Below are 23,208 nucleotides of genomic sequence, written 5' to 3'. Positions count from 1 at the left end.
AGAGTAACGCGATTCAGCATTCATGTTTTGTTGCATTCTCCTCTCATCTGTTTTAAATTTAACATTAATGAAATAAAACTGTTGGGAAAAGAGATGTGAGGGGTTGAGGAATGCTTTCCCCTCCAGCTCTGCCTTGTCCCGTTTCTGCCATTTGGGAAGATTCTTTGAGTATTTGAGCAGATCTTACGTAGGCTTAAAATTTTGATGACATGATTTCATCCTGTAGTCCCAGGTCTTCATTTGCTCTATTTTTTTTAGCGTAACCAAAGTCTGAAACTTGAAAAGGAAAACTGACTGCATCAGAAATCTATGAAAAAAGTCAGTGGGTGAATTGCTTATTTTTGTAACATGATGACTTAGAAGGCTGGAGCAAGTGATGCTGACTTCCTTTCTCTTCTTTCATCCTCCTCCTCTTATACACAAGTTTCTACCTTGAGTCACACAAGAATTTCTACTAAGAGAAGCAATTTTAAAAGACTTTAGAAGGTGCTGAAAAGAAGAATTTTAGATGGGAAATGACGTGGAGAAGTCTACTACTGTGACACAGCTCCGAGGAGTCAAAAACAATTTGACAAGTTTGAACGGAAAGATGAAAGTACCATATCCTCCTCCTGCCATGTCTATATGTTAATTAAATAACTTGCTTCTCCTCAAAGCTGTCTTCCCTACGGGGATAAAGACTCTTTGGCAGCCCACGTTGGAAATAAACTTATCTACAGGGAAAGAGAGAGCAGGTTTTTTTTCTTTCTGGGATCGTTAATAGGAGCAACTTTCTTCCTAAAGGCTTGCCAGAGTATTCCAGGCAACAGCTGCTCAACAGATTCATGCTGGGATGCTCCGACTGGTCTAACCTAAAACTAAAACATTTGGGCTGACCGAGGATAGGGCTGGTGTGCTGTCTGTTGTCTCCAGCAGTGATAAGTTTGATAACAAATTGCTATTCCATTTGCTCTAAACGACAGAAAATAGTTGCATAGTAATAAGCAAAATGCAAATTCAGCTAAAATTCTTTCTGGAAGTGCAGATTGCATACGGGTTAGTATTTTAAGGCGAAATTATTTTCTTTCTGAATACGCAAATTTATTGCAAACGTCATTGTACTAGCCATTATTGAATGCTTCACTCAGAAATCTGTATTATTTTATTCTGTATGTATTTAAAATACATACAAGCCTTTCAAAACCAAGTTATTTTCTCCCTGGAAAATTGGTTAGGAGTGCCTATTCATAGAGAAGGCGATTTTGACCAATTGTTTGTTTGTATTTGGGAGAGGTTGTAATAGTTTAAATAAGATGAGTTATAATTTGATTTAACTAAAATATTTTTCAGACTCATTCCTTTCTGATGTCACTGAACATCTTTTTGTAACATTAGCGCTACAGCTTGCTATTATTTTCTGTGCCTTGAACAGAACTGTTCATCTGGAGAGAGACAGAGGGTGAAATAGTTTTCCAGTAGGTCTCTGTGGTCCCACAGGATTGCAGAATCCACTGCTCTGGAGAAGGTTATTCCTCATTTTTACAGAAAGCATTTTCGGAAGCAGTAATAGGCAGAACCTTCATGTTACAGACTTCTTACAGTTTAAAGATGAATTTTTTAATTAAGACAGGTTTTGATAGTTGCTTATTTTAACTCTCCCTTTCCCTTGCTGTTCTTCTATTACCAGCTCGCTGGACTCCCTTCCTGTTGGTTGTTTTTTTTTTTTTTTCTCTTTTCCTCTTTCCACTTTCATTTCCTTCAATTTTCTTGTTTTGGGACCTTATCTCCTAAACTAAACACATTTTCTGAAAGTTTTGGAACAAGTATGATGTTTCCAGACAACACATTGTTCTCACTACTTGTATGTTCTGCCCTGCCCATGATGCTGCGATAACCAGGCGATGAAAGGAGAGAGGCTTTAAAATGTAATTAAAAAAGCTTTTATACTCTCAAATGAAGGGAAAAAAACTGTTATTGTTACACATTGGTTTCTGTAAAATAATGCTGGATTATCTAAAAAAGGATGTCAGCCTGTGATTTTACTATTTTAATTTTTTTATTTTTTTTTAATTTATACCTGGAAATCTTAATTACGCATAGCTGGTATATTAGTGCCACAGCAAAAATAAACATGTGGTCTGTAATTTCGTCTTTTTACGACTCTTACCTCAGCAAAATAAAGAGTCATTTGGGATCAGAGGCAGCACTGAAAGCTACATCTCTCGTGTTTTGGGTGTAGTCCAGCTGTGTTGAATCTGACAGTTATTTGTTCCAGGAGCTCTGTGGATCAATAGCACTGCAGCACTTAAAACATTTTAGTACAAGGGAGACTTCAATAAAATCTACTTTCCGCAGCATTACGTAGCCATTGGGCAGCTTCCAGCACGTGAATCAGCCTTTGGCACGGCAGCCGTCATTATTAACTAAAGATGGGGAACGGATGATGCGCAAAGCGCCCACTTTTACTCTCTTTAAATACAAGTTTTCTGAAGTTTGCTCTTCAGACTGGTGCTCTGGCTCTTCCAATCACAGCCTAACTTGGACAGGTTTTTGTAAAACCTTGTACATTTGGGGATTGCATTCTCTCCATACAGAATTTATGTTATAATATTGTGCTTACAATATTTACAAATACAATGTTTAAGTGCAAAATTCAGCTTTTCTTCAGCTGAACCAGTCACAAGAGATGAGCACGCAGTCAACACAGAGCAGTTCACTCGTTTTCATCGTTGGTGGCACTCTTTCACCTCATTCTCTAGCCTGTGATAAAACCAGTATTTTTACACAAAGACAGCAAATTTCTTTAGTTCATCCTCTTCTGGCAGAGGAAGGCTCAAAGCATAGTTAAAATTCAGCTGTACTTGTGCGTAAGGCAGGGAGAGGACAAAACTGGGGAGAAAAGCTGGTTTTGAGCCGAGTTCCTTGGCCGGACCCTGCCCAGGACCTGCCCCGTTGGAGCGAGTTGAGAGAATTCAGGGATGCGGCCGCGCCGTGTTTGTATTTTATAATGATGAAGAGTGCAAGTCTGTGTGGTAGAAGGCTTGTAGGGGTTTGCATTAACGCAGTTCAGGACACCATAATGTACATTTCCATCATGCTTACAAGCAGCCGATAGAAGGAGAGGCTCCCAGGTACCCTGGGATGGTCAATCCATCGTTCGTGCTGTGGGAAGAGTCGCTGTTTCTTCCAGCATCTTCCTTGTCCATAGATAGATTGGTTTCTTGTGTATCTTTATGGGTGTACACACAAAGGTATGGGTGTATGTATATTGTAGTCAAATCATGGAATGAATTCAAATCTACTGAAATAACTGCCTGAAAAAATCGCTTTGTTCAATCAGGTCATTAGATGTTAATAAACCTTTTTTAGTGAAACGTTCCTTTCAGAGCTGAAACTGAATTTAGTAGATGAAGCCTTTTGCTAATCCATGATAATTTCCTTTTATCAATGCCTTTTAATCTAAAGCAAACCTTTTTTTAATTAAAATACTAACTCATCTATAAATTATGTGACAATGAATTGGTAACAGAAAATGCTATAGTAGTAGGAAGCTCAGTAGGCTGAACTAGAGCACAATGCTAATATAGGTAAAATGATTATTCACATAATAAACACATCCTGGTTTTTCTTTGGTTTATTTTTAATTGGTAGTAGATTAGATTCTTGGCGTTGATCACAAACAGCACCAGGATTGATCCCAATGCTCCATGCAGGTGTACGAAAGGATAAATCATCATCAGCTCCTGATATTGGAAGTGTTTTCTGTGTCAGATGGGCTGTGCAGCTCTCCTGTACTGCTCGTTCAAGCCTCTGGAATGAGATCTTCAGGAATAAGTAGTGTGGGCTTACAAGTTTGAGGAATATTATGGATTGGGCTGATGGGTCCTGTTCCTCAGGTGGGCATACTTTCCAAATACTCGGAATCTCTGTTTTTAAAGAGGTGTTTAAAAAGCCAGTCTGTAGACTGCTTGACATTGCAGCTTCTAATAAAATACTTTCCGTAGTGTTAGTTTAACGGGGCTTTATTGCAGTCCTGTCCCATCTATTCTAAATACATGTTTGCTTATGTATGCTTTTTAATTCACACCTAGCTGTAGTGTTAGGTGACAAGGTTATTTCCCTTCTGTCATCAGAGGAAAGAAAACGGAGCATCTCCCATCTCCGCTGATGAAGAAGCGTTGTTGGGGCTCAGCCGGTCTTTGGATTTTATTTATTGTATTTTCCACTGTACGGCGCTTCTAGTGTAAGAAGCTGCCTACGGGTTAATAATCAACAGGAAATCCTGAATCCCAGATAACAGAATTCTTCCTTTCTAGAAAGGCAATTTCTCTCAAACATATAGTTTTTCCAAAAAATATATTATATACAGTTTTTAAATGGTTTTATATTCCTGTCTGTTATTAGTGACAGTATAGTACTTACAGTGTTCGTGTGGATATTAAGAAGAATTAGCATGAAAACCAAGAAAGAAATAATTTATATCTTTGTCCTCACTGGAAGATAGACCACCTGCTGCAGAAAGTGTCATAAATAAGCCATCTAATTAAACTTTCTGAATGCCTGCCCTGGTAATTGTTTTGCATTACGTGGCTAATTCCTACCCTAGAATTAGCATCGCCTTCCTTGTGCAGGAAAAGTTGCTGTCAAAGTCAAATGAGAATTTTATTTGGACTGAAAACTGATTTTCAGTTTTGCTCTACTGGTTTGGATACCGATGGGGATTAATATCGCCAAGAACTGCAGGAACTAGCCCCAAAAATGTGCAGTATTTGTTTTAAATAACTTCTCTAGCTGTTTAAATTGAAGTTCCTACATTAGTAGTAACAAGTCAGTTCTTGTATGACGCCAGTGTTGTGTTTGTCACCGAGCCCTTGGGAGCAGGACTGGCCGGTGGAGCGTACGTGGAGCGCGGGCTGCTGCCATCGGCTCTTGGGCCGTCGTCCGTGAACGGGCGGTGGGACCCAAGTGACGGGGTTGTGACTTCAGGCTACCTGTAATCAGTACGTTCTTCTGAATTAAACGTGCATTATGCAGTTCTAGAAAGACGGCGTTACTAACTACTGACCACTTAATTTGTTGTATGACAGCTTACAGAGCTGGTTTTTAGCTTACAGAGTTGTAACAAATGGATCAGCATAGAAGAAATACTGTTCTCTGCTCAAAAAATTGCAGTTGTGTAACAGGAGAGGCTATTTTGATGCTGTTTAATGCCTAGGGTTGGTCTGTTTCGTACAGAAGATCTTACAGAAATAAGAGGCCTAATGGACAGAGGCAGGTATAGAATACTTCAGATAACTTCTTCATGCTTTTGTTAGTTTTTATAGTACGTGCCAAATGTTTATCCTGTGACTTTGATCATAGGATTTGCCTTGTGCTCACGGGAGGATGTTCAGGACCTAGGCAAACCGTTGTGCATGGAAAGTCACTTTTATAAAAAGATCAATATTATCCTTTAACATTTGGCTAAAAAATGGCAAAACAGATTTCTGAATTCATGGCATTCCATTTGTTATTTATTCCAGTAGAAGACTAATGCCCAAATATGAATCTGTCAGGATAATCTTCATTTGGACAGGAGTCAGGAGTGCTTAATTCTTTTACGTGAAAATCCTCCTTTCATGTAATCGGGTTACATATGAGTTAGGAGAGCTTTTTGTCTTTTTCAGGTTCAGAATATCTGAAATAAAAGAAACTATTGCTCTGTGGCTTTTTCCTGATCTGCAGTTACACTGAGAAGATTGTATTGACTTGAGCCTTTTAAAATAAACTGTTGTCTTTAAGTCATGTTGACATAGCGTATCTTGTCTGGTGGTAACATGTGTTTTTAAGACTTAAGTCATGCTTTTTAGGGAACAAAAACATAACAGCCGTAAAATGATGCGTATGACTAAACTTGCAGTACATTGAGAATTCACCACGTTGTTAATAAGAAGTTCTTAGTTGTCCTCAAAAAAAAAAAAAATTACTGGATCAGCTTGTTGAATCCACAACCTGATCACTTCTGCTGTTGTAGGTCAGTTGTTTGGAGAAGGCAGGAATTAATCGGGCGATGGGGTCAGCTCCTCAGTGAGGAGTAAAGAAGATCCAGAAGAGATGCAGAAATAAAACCCGTGCTGAAATGGGAGACTCCTGTATTGGTTCCTTATGGTCCGGAGCTGACCTGTTAGGTGCTGATCTATCGAAACGTGCAGGTTCTGCATCTTCTGCAGACTTCTGACTCCGCACAGAAAGCGGCGTAGTCGGTATCGTCAGCCCTCTCTTTGCTTTTTGAATTTCTTCCTCTTTGGGTTAGTAAGTCAAATAATCTTTAGTGCATTATCTTCTGGTGACAATCCCATTGCAGTCATTAACATCTCTTGAACTACGAAAACCCTGTTTGTTCTGTATTTCAGAACAAAACGAGCATTGCCCAGTGTCGCATTGGATGATTTATGGTTCTAGTGTTAGCCAGAAATGATAAAGAAAGAAAAGATGAGCTATCTCTAATATATATTGTAAAAATGACTGTTACTGGGGCCATGGTAAAACATTTGAAATAAACATATTTGTTAGAACTGCAATTACAAATGAAATATTAGTAGATTGGCCTATGCAGAATTATTATTCTAAAGAGTTTTCATGTCATAATAATAATCTTTTCAATATTTATGTGCTTTCTTTACATCTGGCACGAGATCATTGCTGCGAATAATTTTTTTACTGGTGTCGGCCAGTTTGCAAACTGATAGGGTGTGCGCACGTATGGGGTTTTGGGGGGTTTTCTGTACAATTGACTACTGGCTTGCGGTGTTTGGCATCAGGTTGTACGTCCGAGCGGGGCTGCACATCCCTGAGCTTCGTGAGCCGGTGGGACGGCAGCGGGTCCGGGGGGAGAAGGGGGCTTCAGGCTGCCCTTATCTCCCGTCAGTCTCGCGCACATTCCTTTTGCCTGGCACGGCTCATGTTACACCGGCCCCTATAGACTCCGGAGGGAAGTGTGCTGTAAATATATCTAATGTTCATCTAGGATTTTCTCGTGCAAAATGGTAGCGTGGTACCTTTTTTTCCTCATCAGATCAGATCTCCTGGGATGGATCATGAGGAGAGAGTGAGGCAGGAGGGTGTTTAACACCTGTTTTGTCCAGAAAGGGGAGTGTGATTCCTTGCCTATATTCAGCCTCACAAGGCCTTTGCGTTGAAAAAACATACCCTAACCTTTATCTCAGTTTTTCCCCACCCCCCTTTTAAAAATTCCCGTGCTGGTTTATGTACCAGCTCAGCTAGCGAGAGCCAGCTAGTTGTGTGTAGTCTTTCTGGTTCCTCATCATCGGAATTGCTAAGCCTTTTCCAACTGCAGGGCCAACCGTGTTGGCTGCGTGCAGGCTCCTTAAAAGCAAGAGATTTATTGCTGCCTCAGAGGTCATCATTTGACCTGTTGAGCTTTTATTACAGGAGATGCATGAGAACAAACGTCCCCCCCATCTTTAGTTTCAGATCCCAAATTTAATTTGCAGGACAGAGAACTATAAATATAAATTATGTAAATTGAGGCTATTATGCTGGGAATCAGAGAGGCATGAAGCATGCTGACCCATGATACTGTCTGTAGAGTGGATTTTCAAATTAGTCTTTCACTTTAATGGGCATGTGAGTTTAACTTTGAAATGCAATACAATAATCTCTGCGTATAACTTACTCGCTAGTTCTATTTCTTTGATCTGGCAGGAATATCTGTTTAAGAACTTATTAATAAAAGTGGTTTAGTAATTATTTTGTTGCAGACAAATGTTGCACAGAACTTCATGTCCTTTAGAGTTCAGACTGTTAAAACTTGTGGAAAAAACCCATTTCTCTAGCACTAGTCGTCAATACTGCTTTGTTACAGACAGTTTTACCTTTTCCCTGTTCTTTATTTAAGTCTCTCGCAGCTTTTCTGGATTTGCAAGGATAAAAGTGGAGTGCTTGTTTTTTGTCTTGGACAGCATTAGCTTTACTCTGATCTTTTGTGTTGAACACCAGATCTGTTTGGTCAGATATTCAGAATGTTTTGGAATTGAAATTTTATGTCCAAAGGAAACAATTACCGAACACAGAATTTGTATATTCATTTTAGATATTTATAGTTAAATATCTTAAACCCTGATGGGCTCTGTGTACCTCTCTATGATCTTAGCTTTTGTACAGTTGCTGAATCCAGGCCCATTTGCTTTCTATAAAAAAAATAAAGTAGGAAAAAAGGAAGTGTTTAAGAGTATCAAGAATGTGCCTCAGTACTTGCACACTTTCAAGTAAGACTGTACAGTTTGAAAGCTTTAACAAGAGCCATCTCCTTGTAAAGAATGCAGATAATTTTTTTTTCTGGCAAAAAAAAAAAAAGGGTAACCTGATATGAGTCTGACAGTGTCGTTTAGTTAAGTGCTTCCATCTGTTGCTTGCTATTTCCCTTACTCATGACCTCTCTTTCTCTCTCCCCCTCCTTCTCCTTAGCCCCTTTGAGGAAAGCAAAGTTTGTTGAGAGCCCTCGAATCCCAGAGTCTGAGCTTGGCTCACCAACACTTTCTTCAGCACAGAAACTGGACGTTGATGCATACTGCCCTGGTAAGCTGCATGCAAAGGCTCTGCGCTAAAAGAGGGAGAACAGGCAATTCCAGCCCAGACGTATTTTTAAATGTAGTACGGCTCCTTTTTAGAGATGGTTGATTGGACCTCCCCTAGCCAAGTTTCATTGACTTGGAAGCTTGAATAAGTGTGAGTTTCTAATTGATACCCATTTATGTTTGTTACTTGCAATTTGGTGTGTGGCCGCTTTCCCCTCAGAATAATTTAGAAGATCTAGAGAGTTGCTTTTGAGAAGATAAAAATGATCCAATAAACATACTACTTTAAATTTAATTTGTAATGCTGGTCTTCAGAGAGGCTGGAATAAAACCACATTTCAGAAATATTAAATCAACTAATGCAAAACCATGGGATCTTGTTTACCTGCATCCAAGAATATTGCTTTATTGAATTTTTTTTTTTTTTTTTTTTTAAGAAATAGCTTCTAATTTATGTATCCTGTACTAATTGATCTTAAAAGTATACATCTTGCTAGAGGCCTCTGGTTGAAACATAAATAGAAGTGGGTCGTGTCCCTCCCTGGCTTAACCCCGTATGTGTCTGACGGTTCGGGCAGGCAGTTGCATAAATACCTTCAAGCCCAGACAGACCTCATGCAGATGTGTGAGTGCTGTTAAATCTTTATATAGCTGCATCTTGCTGCCAACTCAGTATCATTGCCCAGATTCTTCCTAACTTGGAAGTGGCAACCTGGGGAGGGCTGGATGCTGCAGTGGAGGTGCTGCCCTTGGAGGAGGCTGGGACCGGCGCCGTCTTAAAGCAGCAGCAAGTGTTTCAGTGGATTTTTTTGCCAAATTCTGCAGTTTTCTCCCCTGGCTTTCCCTAGTTTATGAACCAAAGGGACCCATATTCAGTGTAGGCTTTGGATGGGGTAAAAGGATGTCGAGTGTTTTGAAATGGCATGCAAATGTGTGAGATCTGCCTCTTAAATCTATAGCTGCAGTAGAAAAGGTCATATTAATAAATGATTCTGTGAAATCAGGGTATCGTTTATTTCTGTGGATGGTGAGCTTATGGAGTATTCACAATTGGAGGAATTAATTGAAAGTTGTCCAGAGTCCTCGTGCTTGGAAGTGCCTCCTTTGAGGCCATAGTTGCTGTGAAAAGTGCTCCTTCTTTTTCAGTCATCATGGATTACAATTAAAATTTTGCTGTTGCAGCCCTTTCTTCTTCTAACTAAATAGCTTCTACTGTCATGTTTATAATTGTTAATAATTATAAACTTATTATGATTGCATCCACAGAGAATTATAATTGAATTGTAAATTTGGCTTAAAAAGCATAAATTCCACATTCCCATGTCTTGCGTTACGTCTTGCAGGCATGCGTGCACGTGTGTCTCTTCCCCCCTGCCCCAGCTTTGCTTGCCAGGGTGTTTTGAAGGGCAGGACTCCTGCCAAGCCCAGGAGCGGGCTCTGACAAGGGGATCTGTGATTTTTTTTTTTTTTTTTTTTCTTTTTGATCTCCTCCTCTTGCTGATAGTGTAGTGATCTGAAAGGAAAAGTGGAGTTTCCGACTGCCTTGAAGTATTATTAAAGTAACATGAAGCATCATTAAGGAAGAGAAGAAAGTGAGAGCAAGAGAGTTGTCATAGTATGTGCTAGTGAACAGCACTAACTTGGAGTAAAGGTAGAAACTTCAGATTAGGGGTCGCGGATTGCCTCAGACTGCTAAAATGTGCGTGCCAAGAGAGCTGCTGGGGTGCCCCTCTCTCCACCATGCCCCCGCATCCTTGGTGCCCAGGACCTCGTCCAGCTGGGAAGCCTGCGTTTGCCCAGGTCCAGGGACTGCAGCTCCTGAAGAGCCCGGCCAGGTTTATGTTGGACATGCAGGTGAAGAGGGGACGGAGGAATGGGTTGGGGAAGGGTTTCTGAAGCTGTTGGAAGAAGGAAGTTTGCGGCGTGCGGTTTTCTTCTCGCAATGCTGTAGCTCCTCGCTTCTGCCCCCACACCGAGAGGTACGGTGAGGCGCTGGCGAGCAGTCACCCCGTGGGTCTTTGCTCATTTTCTACGGTACAAATGGATCAGGCTTTACTTGCCTGGATTCATGGTTCCTGCTGTGAAGATGGTGGTAATGTGAGGGCTGGAGATTTTGCTGGGCGAGAAGGCTGGATTAAAGGACCTCAAGAGATGAGACCTTGGAAAGAAGAAGGTGGCTGGGGAAGGATCCTTCTGTAAAGAAGAGCAGAAAGAACAAAGATCTGGACAACTCATAGGGACGAAAGGACTTTGGGTCTGGGCTCAGAGTCCAGCTCCTGATGGGAAGGTGGAGGAAGAGGGGCCGAGTCCTACTCTGGACTGCGGCATTGCCTGTAGTCAGCGTTCCAAGGAAATACAGCTAGTTTCTTCCATGTTAAGCTTGGTTTAACCCTCTTCTGAAACGTATGCATCCTGTGAAGGATGTTAGCTCACAGTGTTAAATCCCAAGTGTCTCCAGGAACGATGTTATGAGTTGAAAAAAGGGAAAAAATAAGGCCGAAGATATGCTAGAGCGTAGCAATTGAGTGGAGGTGGAGTGGTTTGTAAAGTGATCCCTGACAAGTAATGTAATTAATTATACACTTAAAGGCAGTTTAAAACACTAAATAGCAATGAGGAGAGAACATTATCTACTCTGCGTTTAGAAATGATTATTTCAATTTGAGATGCCTAGAGATGAAATTTTGCTCAATGCTAAAATGTTTATTTTAAGGCTTCAGGCAAATTTCAGCACATTCCAGGGAGGTGGTTTCCTGAGCAACCACCGTGCCACCGCTTGGCCTCTCGTGCTGCTGCGGGGAATTATTGCTTTTGACATCTTGCAGTGTGAATCAGTGTATGAGATGATGCGCTCTAGACGTTTTAACATTGAGGAAGGAAAAAGAAGAATCAGGTGGCTAGTCTCTTTTGAGGGAAGTTTTAATAGGAAGGTCATAGTAAAGCTTTCAGCTTGATATGATTTTTTTTTTTAATTATATTCTTTGCTTTGCCAGTGAAGGCCATTAAATTCTCTGAGATCAATTTAATGTATTTAAGTGAAAGCAGAAATTGGATCACATTTTATAGTTGTTGCATTTAAGATGATGACAAAAAAAAGCTGTTCCGTGGCTTTGAGAAACCCATTTCTATCAGAATTAGATTTCTGTAAAAGTTTTTGTGATTGCAGTGGTCATTTCGAGTTCAATCAAGCCCTTTTTGACTTGGAGTGTCTATGGCGGAGAAGTTGTTCTTGTTTCTTGAGCAGTGACTTTACAAGGAGGGTCTGAAAGGAGTTTAATCTATCCTCCCTCTCTGTCTCTGCTCTGATCCTACAGGCAGTGTTTGGCAGAGGTATTTTCATTTTCCTTCTTGTCAGACTTTCTAAGACAGTGGGACAGCTCGGGGATGACACCTTCACAGCCAGTATCGCTCTTTAAGGGGGATAACATGGAAGACCAGGAGTTGCCTTTCAGACCTCTGTTGTTCAACTGTTAAACCTTTTCTGTAATGGTCTGGTGATTCACAATTTAATGTGTAATATTTTTCCCCCCCAAAATTTATCACACCTCACTCCTGCCTAGTGGCACTGCTTCGGTAGTGGATGGCGTCCTGGCTTCTTGATTCTGCGTAGTTGTGTATCATGAGGGCATCTTTCTTGGAATGCTTTTTGTTTTTAGCATGGTAGCTAAAACATGTTTTGACTTGTAAGTGCTCAGGAAACCTATTGGAAACAGTCTGAGATGGATAGTGCCTTCAGGTAATTGTCTTTTGTCTTAGATCAATGTTTACAGTTGCATTTTGCGTGATTTATTACCTTGTCATTATGTTTCAAAGGCTAAGTATGTTATGACATTATCTTTTAATTTGATTAAATTCTTCTTCCAAAATTTTGGGACACAAATCTTAAATGTCTGGTCAGGGGATGTTTGCTTGTTCCACATTATGCTGGCAGGCATCTGTTTCCATCCTTAATTAAGTTAGGTGCTGCAGTGGTGCCGCCGCCATGGACAGTGAAGGGTGATTTACCATCACAGCATCGTTTATGTTCATCTCATCACTCCTTTTTCTCTTTCTTCAGCTAAAGAATCGTTGAGGTTGACATCTGCTTGCTGCTGCTGCTTCTTTCTTTTCATCATGTAAAATGTGTATTTTTCAATTTACACAAACCGCACACTTCTCTTGAACACAACAAAACATTTCTCAGGTGTTAGAAAAAGGCCTTTTACAGGGAATGCATGAAACGGTGTTGTACTCTGATTTTTTCATGGTGAAAATGCAGGCAATGAGCCAAAAAAACCCCACAAAACCCCAGACAAATTCAGCCAGCAGGATCCTTGTCCAACCTCTGTCATACTGGACAGTGATGAATTGGGAGGAAGGCAAGGGAATAATCAAACCAACCATGGCTTGACAAATGGTTTTACTGTTGAATCTTGTGGTTGTCCCAGCATTATCAAGCCCACTGACCTGAAGGGAATGGGAAATCGTTGTGATCAGCCCTAATTGCAGAAGAGAGTCATGGCAATTCGGTGCGTCGGTTGCTATGGAAGCGATTGACTTATCTCATGCTTCTCTTGGGAGGACAGTGCTGTTTTCTTCCGATGTATTGAGAGATGGAAACAGTTTCAGAATAAATTCCTGGATTAACCATCCAAAACTTAACCCCCTCCAACTAAAACAAAACAAATCAACCCCCACCCTGGTCTGAAATTCTGATTCTGAGCAAGGAATTATGAAGGCGGTTTTAGAGCTTCAGCTGTGCATCTGTTTGGGATTAGCCATAGGCAACTTGCCGTTAGGTACATACAGTTGGATTTGCTGCACACTGAAAGTTGCAGCTTGGAGAACAGCAGCTGGGTTTACAATTTAGGGTTTATTGAACCTTCTTGTCAAAGGGGAGATGCTCAAGAGAAGAACTGAAAATAATACGAATTCCATATACTATTGCCGTATGTTTTAACTGTTAAATAATTTCAGATAACGTGGTATTCTTGAAGCTTCCTGATGTGATCTATTAACAACCAACTTCCCTTTACAACCTAGGTTTTGGTTTCATCTATCTGGGGGAAAAACAAAAAGGGAATAAGGGAGGAAAAAGGCAGGAAAAAGGCTGTAAGTGATCCAAATTTTGTTTAGGTGAAGAACTGTCCAACTTTGAAGTGTTGTGGCTACTGCCAAAACATATAACCTCGATGGCCCCTGACGTGTACTTCACATCAGGTACTTTAGCAGCAGAATTTCCTGCAGCCTAGCACCTTTGGCTGCCCGTCCGGATGGATCCCAGGGAGTCTAACAAGTTGTTTTGCCTTGTCAAACAGGAATACTTGCTTTTAGTTGGCCTGTTGGGAAACAGTAACTTTTTTGTGCTAATACTTTGGCTTATTGCATATTTATAGCTTTCTGTCTTGCCAGTGAGTAAATATGTACACAAGCAATCCAACCATGTTGATTTTGAAACTGTCGGTGGTGGGCCTGCAAGGATCAGTGTAAAGCCTCCTTTTCTTCCACATCTGAGCAGGTGGGACTAGGTGCTTGATATGAGACTTTCTTGTATGGATGGAGCGTTGGAGACCTTCCCTGTACTGTGTGCTTACCCTTTTCATTGCTGATGGACAACATCAGACAGGGTCAGTCTTCTCATTGAATGAGAGATACCTGGCCGAGGAGTTTCCTCTTCTAGTATATTATTTTTAAAAACAAAGGCAGCCTGCGCTGATGCTCCCAAATATCACAGCTCGGGCAGTATGGCTGCAAAAGCATGATGGTCTTTGAGGCAAGGTACTCTGAGTTTCGCGGATTAGTCAGGAATCAGTCACGTTGGGAAGCTGATGTGTAGGGTTTGTCTTCGTTACTGGCATAGGTCACTATTTTGCTCCAGGATTGTATTCTGATGATGACCATCCATGCCACTCAGCTGTCTTCGGGTGTAGAACATCGTGCTTTGGCTGCAGGCAAAACTGAGGATTAGGTAAGTTCAGGGGCTGTTCCAGTAGGCACTGTAAGTGGAATGATTGCAGGTCTTGGACCCTCAGCCCAGTGCAGACCTCCAACACTGTCCCAGTAGTCCTTGCACGCTCAAATGCCCTCTTAACACCTCGTGTGCAGATGGCTTCATCTGCAACTCCTTGGTTGTCCTAATGTATCCATCTGTAAAACAAAATTAACTATTAGGGATGGGACAAAGACATGGCTAATAATGAAACATGTCGCTGTATCTTTCACCAGAGTCATTGGACCTTCTAATGACAGATAACTCACCTAGAATTTCAGTCTGAAGCAACTTCAGTTCTGGCTTAGATGATAGGACATTGATGTATCTCTAACCTAATGTATTTTGCAAAGGTACAAAGTATCCTGTCTCAGACCAAGAAATCATTCATATTGAAAAGTTGGAATAGATTCCACCCCCTAGTAGGTAACAAATCTGTCTCTGTGCTTGTCTTCTGCTTAATTTCTTTTGGACTTATTTATTGTGCTTCGTCATCAAAGGCATCTACTGCTAGTATCATCCTACCGAAATCTTCAGCTGTTTCTCCACCTTCAGGATCTCAATATATTGCTGACAGAATTGGTAAAATGTGCCTTTTGAACTCCCAGCAGTGTTGGTCACTTGTTGCTAGAGACTCTGGTGTTTCTCAATGTCTTCATGAAGTGTCACAGGAGCACTAGTCTGCAGTCACATTTTATAATTATAAATTCTAGCCAAAACTAAATCATTGTTCCCAGATTTTCCTTTGGGAGAAAAGACTCTTCAATACTTCCAATTTGGGGAAGATAACTACCTGTCAAATTATATTTGGGAAATCATTTCAACTTTGTTGATCTTGTGGTAATTCTGTTTCTGCTCAGCATCTGTCAGGCTGAATTAGCCGTGCATCAGCACGTGTTCGGTGTTAGCTGCACAGGCAGCATCGCAGGGTCCCAGGGCGATGGCAGCCCTGACCTGTCTGTGACAGTGCTGTCCTAGTTGTCTTTGGGCTCCTGCTTGCGATGCTGTTGATGTCTTTGCACAAACCTAATCTTCCATCTTGGCTCCTGCAGCTATTGATTTCTTTAGGCGGAGTTCAATCTGAAGTTAGCCTTCACCTTGCATTTATGCCTGTCATAAGTGGAAATACCGGGATGCTAAGCAAGGCAAAAAAGGAGGAGATGATGGTTGCTGGAGTTTTTCATCATGGTTGTGCCAATTAGTCTTCCCTTTTTCCTTCTGGCTCAGATATTTATTCCCAAATACTTTACAGTCTAGAGGAAGTGGTCAATAATTCTACTTCTTTTTTTCCTACAATGTCTTGAGATACTATTATTTTGTTTCAACACTTCATGGAGGCAAAACCCTCAATATTCATTTTACCAGCTCTAACAATAGAAGGAGGGGTGGTTGCATTTGTAGAAAACCGCTCAGTTCTTTTATAAGCCTGGTTCCCATGTCTTAATGCATACATGAGGCCAATAGATGCCTTTTTTTTTTTTTTTTGTCCTATGCAAAAAGTACTTTAACTTCAGTGATGCTATGGAGAGCTTCTCATAAACGAAAATATGCGCCACTCTGAAAGCCACACCATTACTTCTGCACTCTTACCAGTTGCCTTGACTTCCTAACCCTGCTCAGGACTGCAGAACAAGTACTTCTTTATTCTTATCCAGCATGAATATTGTTCCCCTTGCTGTAATTTGTTTTGATCATCATATTCCCCCCATCCTGTCTGTTCCTTTTCTCTTGGGCAGCACAGCTGCACTTGTACACTGAAGAAAGGAGATCAATTTGCTCATAACCTCCTGCACCACAGTAGATTGTCTGCTTTATTAAGCAGAATTTTTGACATTTTATGTCACTAATTATTTGACTCCTAATCACTTGAAAAATAATTGCTTTGAATCCAAACATGAAAATTTTGGCCAGCTGCCAGTTTGAAAGTACAGCCTTGCGGGGAAGCATTGATTATACCACTGTATCTTCAAATTCCTCCAGCGGTCTGTAACTTACTACGGGGTCCAAAATTGTTGTGTTTGGTCTGAGACTGTAGCAGCCTTCCTCTCAGACTCCTCTACTTGCTGTCTTCAGTTTTCTCTGAGTCGAGTCCCCGATGGCTCTTCTGTATGTTCCCGTGGGGAGTCCCCATCCCTCTGCAGAAGCACTGTCCCACCACCCACATTGTCCCAGATGTGTTGGCATCTGGACCAAGTCTCTTGTGCTGCTCTTCCCTGCTGGCTGCGAGCAGAGCCTGCCTGGAGAAGCATGTTGGGCACCGTGGCGTTCCTGGGCTCCCTGCTGTATTCCCGTCTCTTCTTGGCATCTGTTTTGCTTGCCTGGCAAGAGGAGATGTGATGATGTTTGTGGTTACCTGCATGGCTGTCACCTGTGCCTGCCCCCCTTCGGTAACTTCAGTGTTGTATTTCCACCCAAACTATATGGGTGAAGTTGCAGATCGTATGCTGTGTAACTTAAACACACTGTGAGGACAGTGTGGTTGATTTTATTTTTGAGTGGCGGAAGATTTTCATTAATACGGTTTACGCTTTAGAGAAACAAGAAGTTTTAAATGGATTTCATCCAAATTGATAGTAGGGTTTTCCCCCTCTAAGCGTCGGAGGGATGCTAGTTAGCAACAGCCCTAGACGTCGGCTCTGTTTGAAAACAGTACTGAAAAGCATGGGAAATACTCTGTTGCATTTATGGTGGCTACTAGAATTGCCTATAGCAGTTTTACAAAAGTCTGTGTGAGTACTGGAAGCAATGGAGTTACTGCATCTTAGCCCACTACTGGATTACCCAAGAATATTTCAGTTTGCAGTTGTACCACATAACAGCATGCCCAGTCCTTCAACTTCTGATGGTGTGAACATACCGTGTTTCAGCTTTGTGGGATTTTTTTATATATATGAATTAATTTATGACATATAAAGTAAGAATCAACCAATAATGTTTTTATGCTTGATATTCTAGTAAGTGGTAGCAGTAGCTTATTACAACTATGTAGTAGTTTTTATATCTGGACAGTACTTTTGAAATCTTGTTTAGGTGTATAATGGCAGTAGGCTTTAGAGATTGTTGTCAGCATTGTATATGCAAAGGTCATGATTTAGTCTGATTTCCTTTTAATAAAGTTTATTCTTGGAATGTGCTAATATATCATGTATAGGAAAGACAAGGCTTTTACACTGTCGTGGTCTCTTCTTGCTCTGTTAAGCCCACAACCTCCCATTTAACAGTGGTTAAAGGCTAAAGTGTCATCATATGCCTTACTACAGTTATATCTCGTTATAAGCTAGTTGTGTTTTGACCTGGCAAAGCTATCTTGGGAGAAGAAAAGGTATTTGTAAAAATTTGTAAAAAATCCCCTTCTGCATATTTTTCGTCCCAGGAAGCTCAAATGCTGAAATTGTGGCTGGATACTACCTTGGGGGTATGATAAAAGGATTCACAGCAGCCTCTGCCACTGTTGTAACTGCTGAGGATGGAAATGAGTATGGTCTTTGCAGATGAAAACCTAAATTGATTTTGTACAATGATGGAAACGTTACATACATACATACATACATATATATTTATATATTTCTGAAGGTTTCCTGCAACTTTATTTTTGCCACTGTTGGTTGAGCAGGGTTGGCTTGACCACGAGTGAGGAGGGAGCAGGCTGCCCGCGGGGCAGGTTCGGTTGGACACCCCCTCTGCGGGGGGCTGCACGCTTCGCGCAATTCCCACTGCAGCTAGCATCGTCCCAAAACGGTCAGGAGGAGAGAGTTTTTCCAAGCTTCTGTTGAAGCTGTGCCACCGTCTGGTTGACTGCGTTTGCACCGTGAGCTTAATTGTACACCATCACAAAAGTAAAACTTGGTACTAAAGTTGCCTCATAGTAGAGATAAGCCAGCTGCTGCTTTTCATTTTCATCGCGGTTCGTAAGAGTCCTGATGCGTAACGTGTGTTTGTGAGATTGGTATCAGGTTTATGATGTGAAAAATGGTAAGAGGAGGGAATGTGAGAGGTCTTGAAAAACTATTGCTAGTTTTTATTACTATTGAAAAAAATGGTTTGGGTGGATGCTATGCGACATGCCTAATACAGCAAAATGAATACTTAAACAGTATTTTGCACAGATTTTAGCAAACAAACAGTATTTGAAGGGAGTATTTGTTCTTTTTTGGTTGTGAATCATATTAAAAAAACACTGGTAAGATACCATCCTCAAACCTGTCTGGAATAAAAGGTCAGTTCAAAGAGCTAAAAAATAAATACCAAACAACTTTATTTAAGAGTCAAGGCCTTTGACCAGTCAGTGTTTGCTGAGAGGTTGTATGTTTAGAGCCAGGAGCACAGACCTATTTTTATGATCAGGTGATGGTTTAGAGATAAAATGCCAAAACTGTAAAGAAAGAAATAATTGCATCCCTGCTTTCCATCACTGGGGGCCTTGCAGCCTTGGTCATGTTGTCCTTGATATGTTAAAGAGCTCAGGAACCTTTTCAGGGGTCTAAGTGTAATCCTGCTTTTAGGAAGTGTTCCGCATACCCAGGCTCATATTTATGATAATTGTGGCCTTTTTCTTTTTTTTTATATATATATATGTTCAGTGATCAGTGCACTGAATGTCTCTCATTTCCCCCATTCCCTTTTCTTTGGTACTTAAATGGGAGCTGAAATCCAGGAAAATTCATCCCCAAATGTGCATGCAGAGTGGTTGGTTTTTTTTAAATCTAGAACATGAAATGCGTTGAATTAGATTTTATGATAGCGTTGAAATTACATTTACTGCCTATCTCTGGCTCAGTATGGTTTCTGATTAAAAATAACTGTCTTTCTGACAGTCTACTTGAAGGAATATCAGAGGACATCACTGGCAAAGGCAGGGGGAAGGACTGGTTAGGAAGCAGTATTTATGTGCAGTGCAGAGGAGAATTTCTTTTGTTTGAATTTCTTCTTAGACGAAATGTCTGTGAAACTCGTGCAAGAGACTGACTTAGTGGAATTAATGATGGGAATTTTTGCAGTTTCTTACAGAAATTGTTGGATAGAGCAGGAACAGCGACTAAAGCCAGCAGAGCTGGAGCAGTACACAGTGGGCACAGATTGAGTCGGAGCCGCAATCTGAACACCTTCATAGTTCAGTGTTATTTTTTTGGCTAGCTAGAGGGCCTTGGTATCAGTAAACAAGGAGAATATATTTCCTTTGCCACTTGTCTGTGGTGTAATTGAAGTTGGTGGGGACTGTTTTCCATTCCTCTCGCAGAACTATTAAGTATCTGAAGAGCAGCAGTACAAAAATAGACATTTAAAGCAATGTGTATGGGGTAGCCTTCATCTCTTACTGGTTAAATGAAAAAAAAGGTCTTCTTGATGTAAACAAGACAAATGAAAAAACCTTCCATTAATTCTGAGATTAGGGGGATATGCAGAAATGGTCAAGGGCGTTTTCCAAATATAGCTCAAGTGTATCCAGAATAATTTAAAGCAGATGTACATTATAACGGGACAGATTCAGGGCACATGGAGAGAGGGAAGTTGTTAGATAAAACTCTACAGTTATGTAATTGAAGATCAAAATTGTAAATGGTATCATTTATTTCTGGCATTCCACAGGTGCTCACTCTCTGCATGTAACTATGCTGTTTTTTTCTTTGCTAATACAAGAATTTTTGATTTTTAAGACAAATCAGTTTCATATTCAGGTAAATTCTGTGATGGGTGCCACTGAGTTAACTGTTACCCAGTTCTTCTTGTTAGACACTCACTGAAATAGATTTCAGATGTAACTTAAATTATATTTGGAGTCTGGTTTTGGAAGTAAAAGTATAACCATTAAACCAAAAATATTCTCTGGAGTAAAGACGCATTGTTAGTGTCTCCCAGGGGCGCTACCCTACATCATTTATCTGAAAGATTAGACAATGGTAGCTATCAAACAAGTCACAGAATTACAAAATAAATCATAAAGAAATTTCATTTGTGTGTAAGCAATTGCAGCTGAAATACGTGGCAGATTTCATTATAGGAACTGAAAGGACGGAATAGAAACAGTATTTTAAAATGATAATGTTCAAAAACATTGTACGCTTTGAATGCTTTCTTGAAAAGAGCAAACCTAATAACTGTGCTTATAAAATGATATATTTGATTCTCAAGGAAATGCTGTGAACATTTATGAGCACTTATGAACTCCCCCTGGGGAGAAAAACCCCACCAACCCAACAAACCCACAACCAAACCAAACCACCCCCCCAGCCCACCGCTTTTCCCAGAAAGGCTTCCCCAGGTCATTTCTGGTCTGGTTAGCAGCAGGACCACTTCTAAGAGAAAATTTCAGCGTGGGAGCAGTTGTTGTAAGGTTTGGGCCGTGCTTGTCCCTGGGGGAGGCTGGGGAATGGCTCCGAGCTCAGTGATCTGTCTTTGCACCCTTCTCTGGAATACGGTGAAAGCTGCTGATTTTGGTAGGTATGATTTTTCTCATGCAACCAAGAGACCACCCTCCTGCATATGACATTAACAGAGGTGCTAGAATTGACCCTTCAAAAATACTAAGGGTGTAAGATATCTGAGAGCTGCCAGGATCCATCAAATTGCTCCTAAAGGGCCTAAATCAGGTAAATTCCAGGGTGAATTGCAGAGGCCTTCTGACGTATTTAAAGTGGGTTGAATTTTTTGAAGGGAGGAAGGATTAGAGGTTATTAGATTGCTTGACAAGCTCAGGTTATAATGTTTCTAATTTGCATTTTTGCAGTTCAGTAAAAAAAAATTGTCATCTTAAAAAGATGGCAAAAGTAGCTGGAAAGTGCGGAGGTGTGCACTGCTGTGATCTGGTGCAACTCTGGAAGCTAAATTATTAAAAAAAAAAAAGAAAAAATCTGTATGCGTGTGCCTTATGTACCTACACACTTTTTGAAGCTTCTAACTCATTGAGTGCTGGATTTAATTATTTATTATTACTAATTACTTAGGTGTAATGTTCGAAAATTGTTCTTGTGCTATCAAATGGGTGAAGAGCTCTCTGGCAGGTTTGTGGCAGGGAAATGCTCGGTCTTCTCCTGCACCCTCCGCTTCTCTCCCCTTCATCCCCCACGGAGCCCCGGTGACCTTATTGCTCAGCTGCCGATCAATCCCCGCTCTGCCCCGCTCCCTCCTCCCAGTCGATTGATCGATCGATCGATCTCCTAACCCAGCACTTCAGCCTCTGCCTCAACAGGCTTTTCTGTCCCACAGACCACCCTGCCTTTGGCAACACAAGCTCTCCTTAGCAAAATGACCTCCTAGCTTTCCAAACCCCTGATCGAATTAACCTTCCGTTTGTCTCCCTGTCCATCCAATCCTCTTGTGGCATATATTCCAGTATAATTCAATCCAGAAGCAAAATAAATAAGTAAAAAAAAAAATCATAGCGTGCTCCTCAAGGACTAGAGATGGAGAAATCACATATTCTCGTTTTCTTGTTTCTTTTACTTTGTCTTCTAGTTTCAGAGTAATTAAGTCACATTTATGTTGGATGATTTTTTTTTTTTTTTTCCCCATTACCGTGAAGATTGGACTTCTCATAAAGGAGCAGTGGGTACAGGTACAGAAGTCTGAGTGGCCGGTGCTGGTTTGGGATTTCCTTTCTTCCCTGTGGCTCCATGCTGGGGAATGGGAAGCTCTTGGCCCTGCTGATTTTTGCTTCTGTTTGTTCTGCTTCTGGATTGCTCTGTGCATGCAGCAGAGTTAAGACTGCAGGCTCTGATTTACTGTTCCCAGCATTCTTCTGCTCTGATAGATAAAAATGCCAGATAGCCTAAAAACCTGTAGTATTTTAATCTGAAAGGACAACCTGTTTCACATCTCTGTAGGAGCTTTTATTTATTTCTGTCATATAATGCTGCAGTTACCTGTCTCATCTGAAGATTAAGGATTCAAAGAAAGAAGTATCCTTTAGTATAGCTTTTTGGTGACTCTACCTAAAATTCGATTGCATATTTCATGCAGGCTTTTGAATATTATTCTTTTTCTTTCACTTTTTAGAAGATACCTTTAATTTTTGTATAGCTCACTACAAAAGAATCTGAATGTCTTATTTTCAAGTTCATTTGTTTTTGCAGTGCAAAGTAAGGCTCATTGCTTACATTTTTCTTACAGAAAAAAAAAAAAAATCTGTGTACTGCTTGGACAAATTACCTCTCCTTCCAACCAGGCTACAACTTTTGAGACTAATCTTTCTTGGAGCTGTTCATGGATTTTTATTTATGTTATTAGAAGTAAGCAATTCACTGCAATGTGTTTGTAGTCTGCGGGCTATGTCTGTGAAGAAAGTCCTTGGACTAGTGGCAAACATCTAGTAAATCTCTTTTGGTTTTGACTCGGACTTCAGTACCTGAAATGCTGACTCCAGGTTTGGAGCACTTGCCTTGAAATTAAACACAACAAATTCCAAGTGGGGAAAAGTTTCTCTATTAAATTCTTTGGAAGTCATTTTTTCTAAGATTCAGAAAACGCATTTATCATGTGGGGATCAGTAAATGCCACAGTATGTGCAAAGACAATGTAATCAGAAGTAATTTCATCTCTGGCTAAAGCTGAATATAGGAGAGGTGAGTCTGTGCTCTGTTGGGGTATCCCATCAGTGCCGGACAGGCTGGGTCACGCTGCGGTGGGTCTGGTCTTCCTTCCATGGCCATGTCACTGCAACGGAGCTTATCATTAAAAAGCTCTCACTTA

The 23,208-nt window shown here is 40.7% G+C and overlaps 1 protein-coding gene across 18 annotated transcripts in view; it reads left to right on the top strand.

The window, feature by feature from the left end:
* The window catches only part of TANC2 (tetratricopeptide repeat, ankyrin repeat and coiled-coil containing 2), a 288,324-nt gene that overhangs the window by 151,102 nt on the left and 114,014 nt on the right, over positions 1-23,208 (top strand). For 13 of the 18 annotated variants that reach the window (XM_069786690.1, XM_069786691.1, XM_069786701.1 and 10 more), the window contains one exon: positions 8,446-8,556. The exons of the other annotated variants lie outside the window; for them this stretch is intronic. In XM_069786690.1, coding sequence (XP_069642791.1) covers positions 8,446-8,556 — 111 coding nt within the window. The remainder of the gene's footprint in view (positions 1-8,445; positions 8,557-23,208) is intronic. 18 annotated transcript variants of the gene reach the window in all.

Source organism: Haliaeetus albicilla, chromosome 7, assembly GCF_947461875.1.
Source record: "Haliaeetus albicilla chromosome 7, bHalAlb1.1, whole genome shotgun sequence".
Taxonomy (NCBI): domain Eukaryota; kingdom Metazoa; phylum Chordata; class Aves; order Accipitriformes; family Accipitridae; genus Haliaeetus; species Haliaeetus albicilla.
The sequence above is the reverse complement of the archived record's forward strand: the minus strand, read 5'-3'. Positions and strand labels throughout refer to the sequence as shown.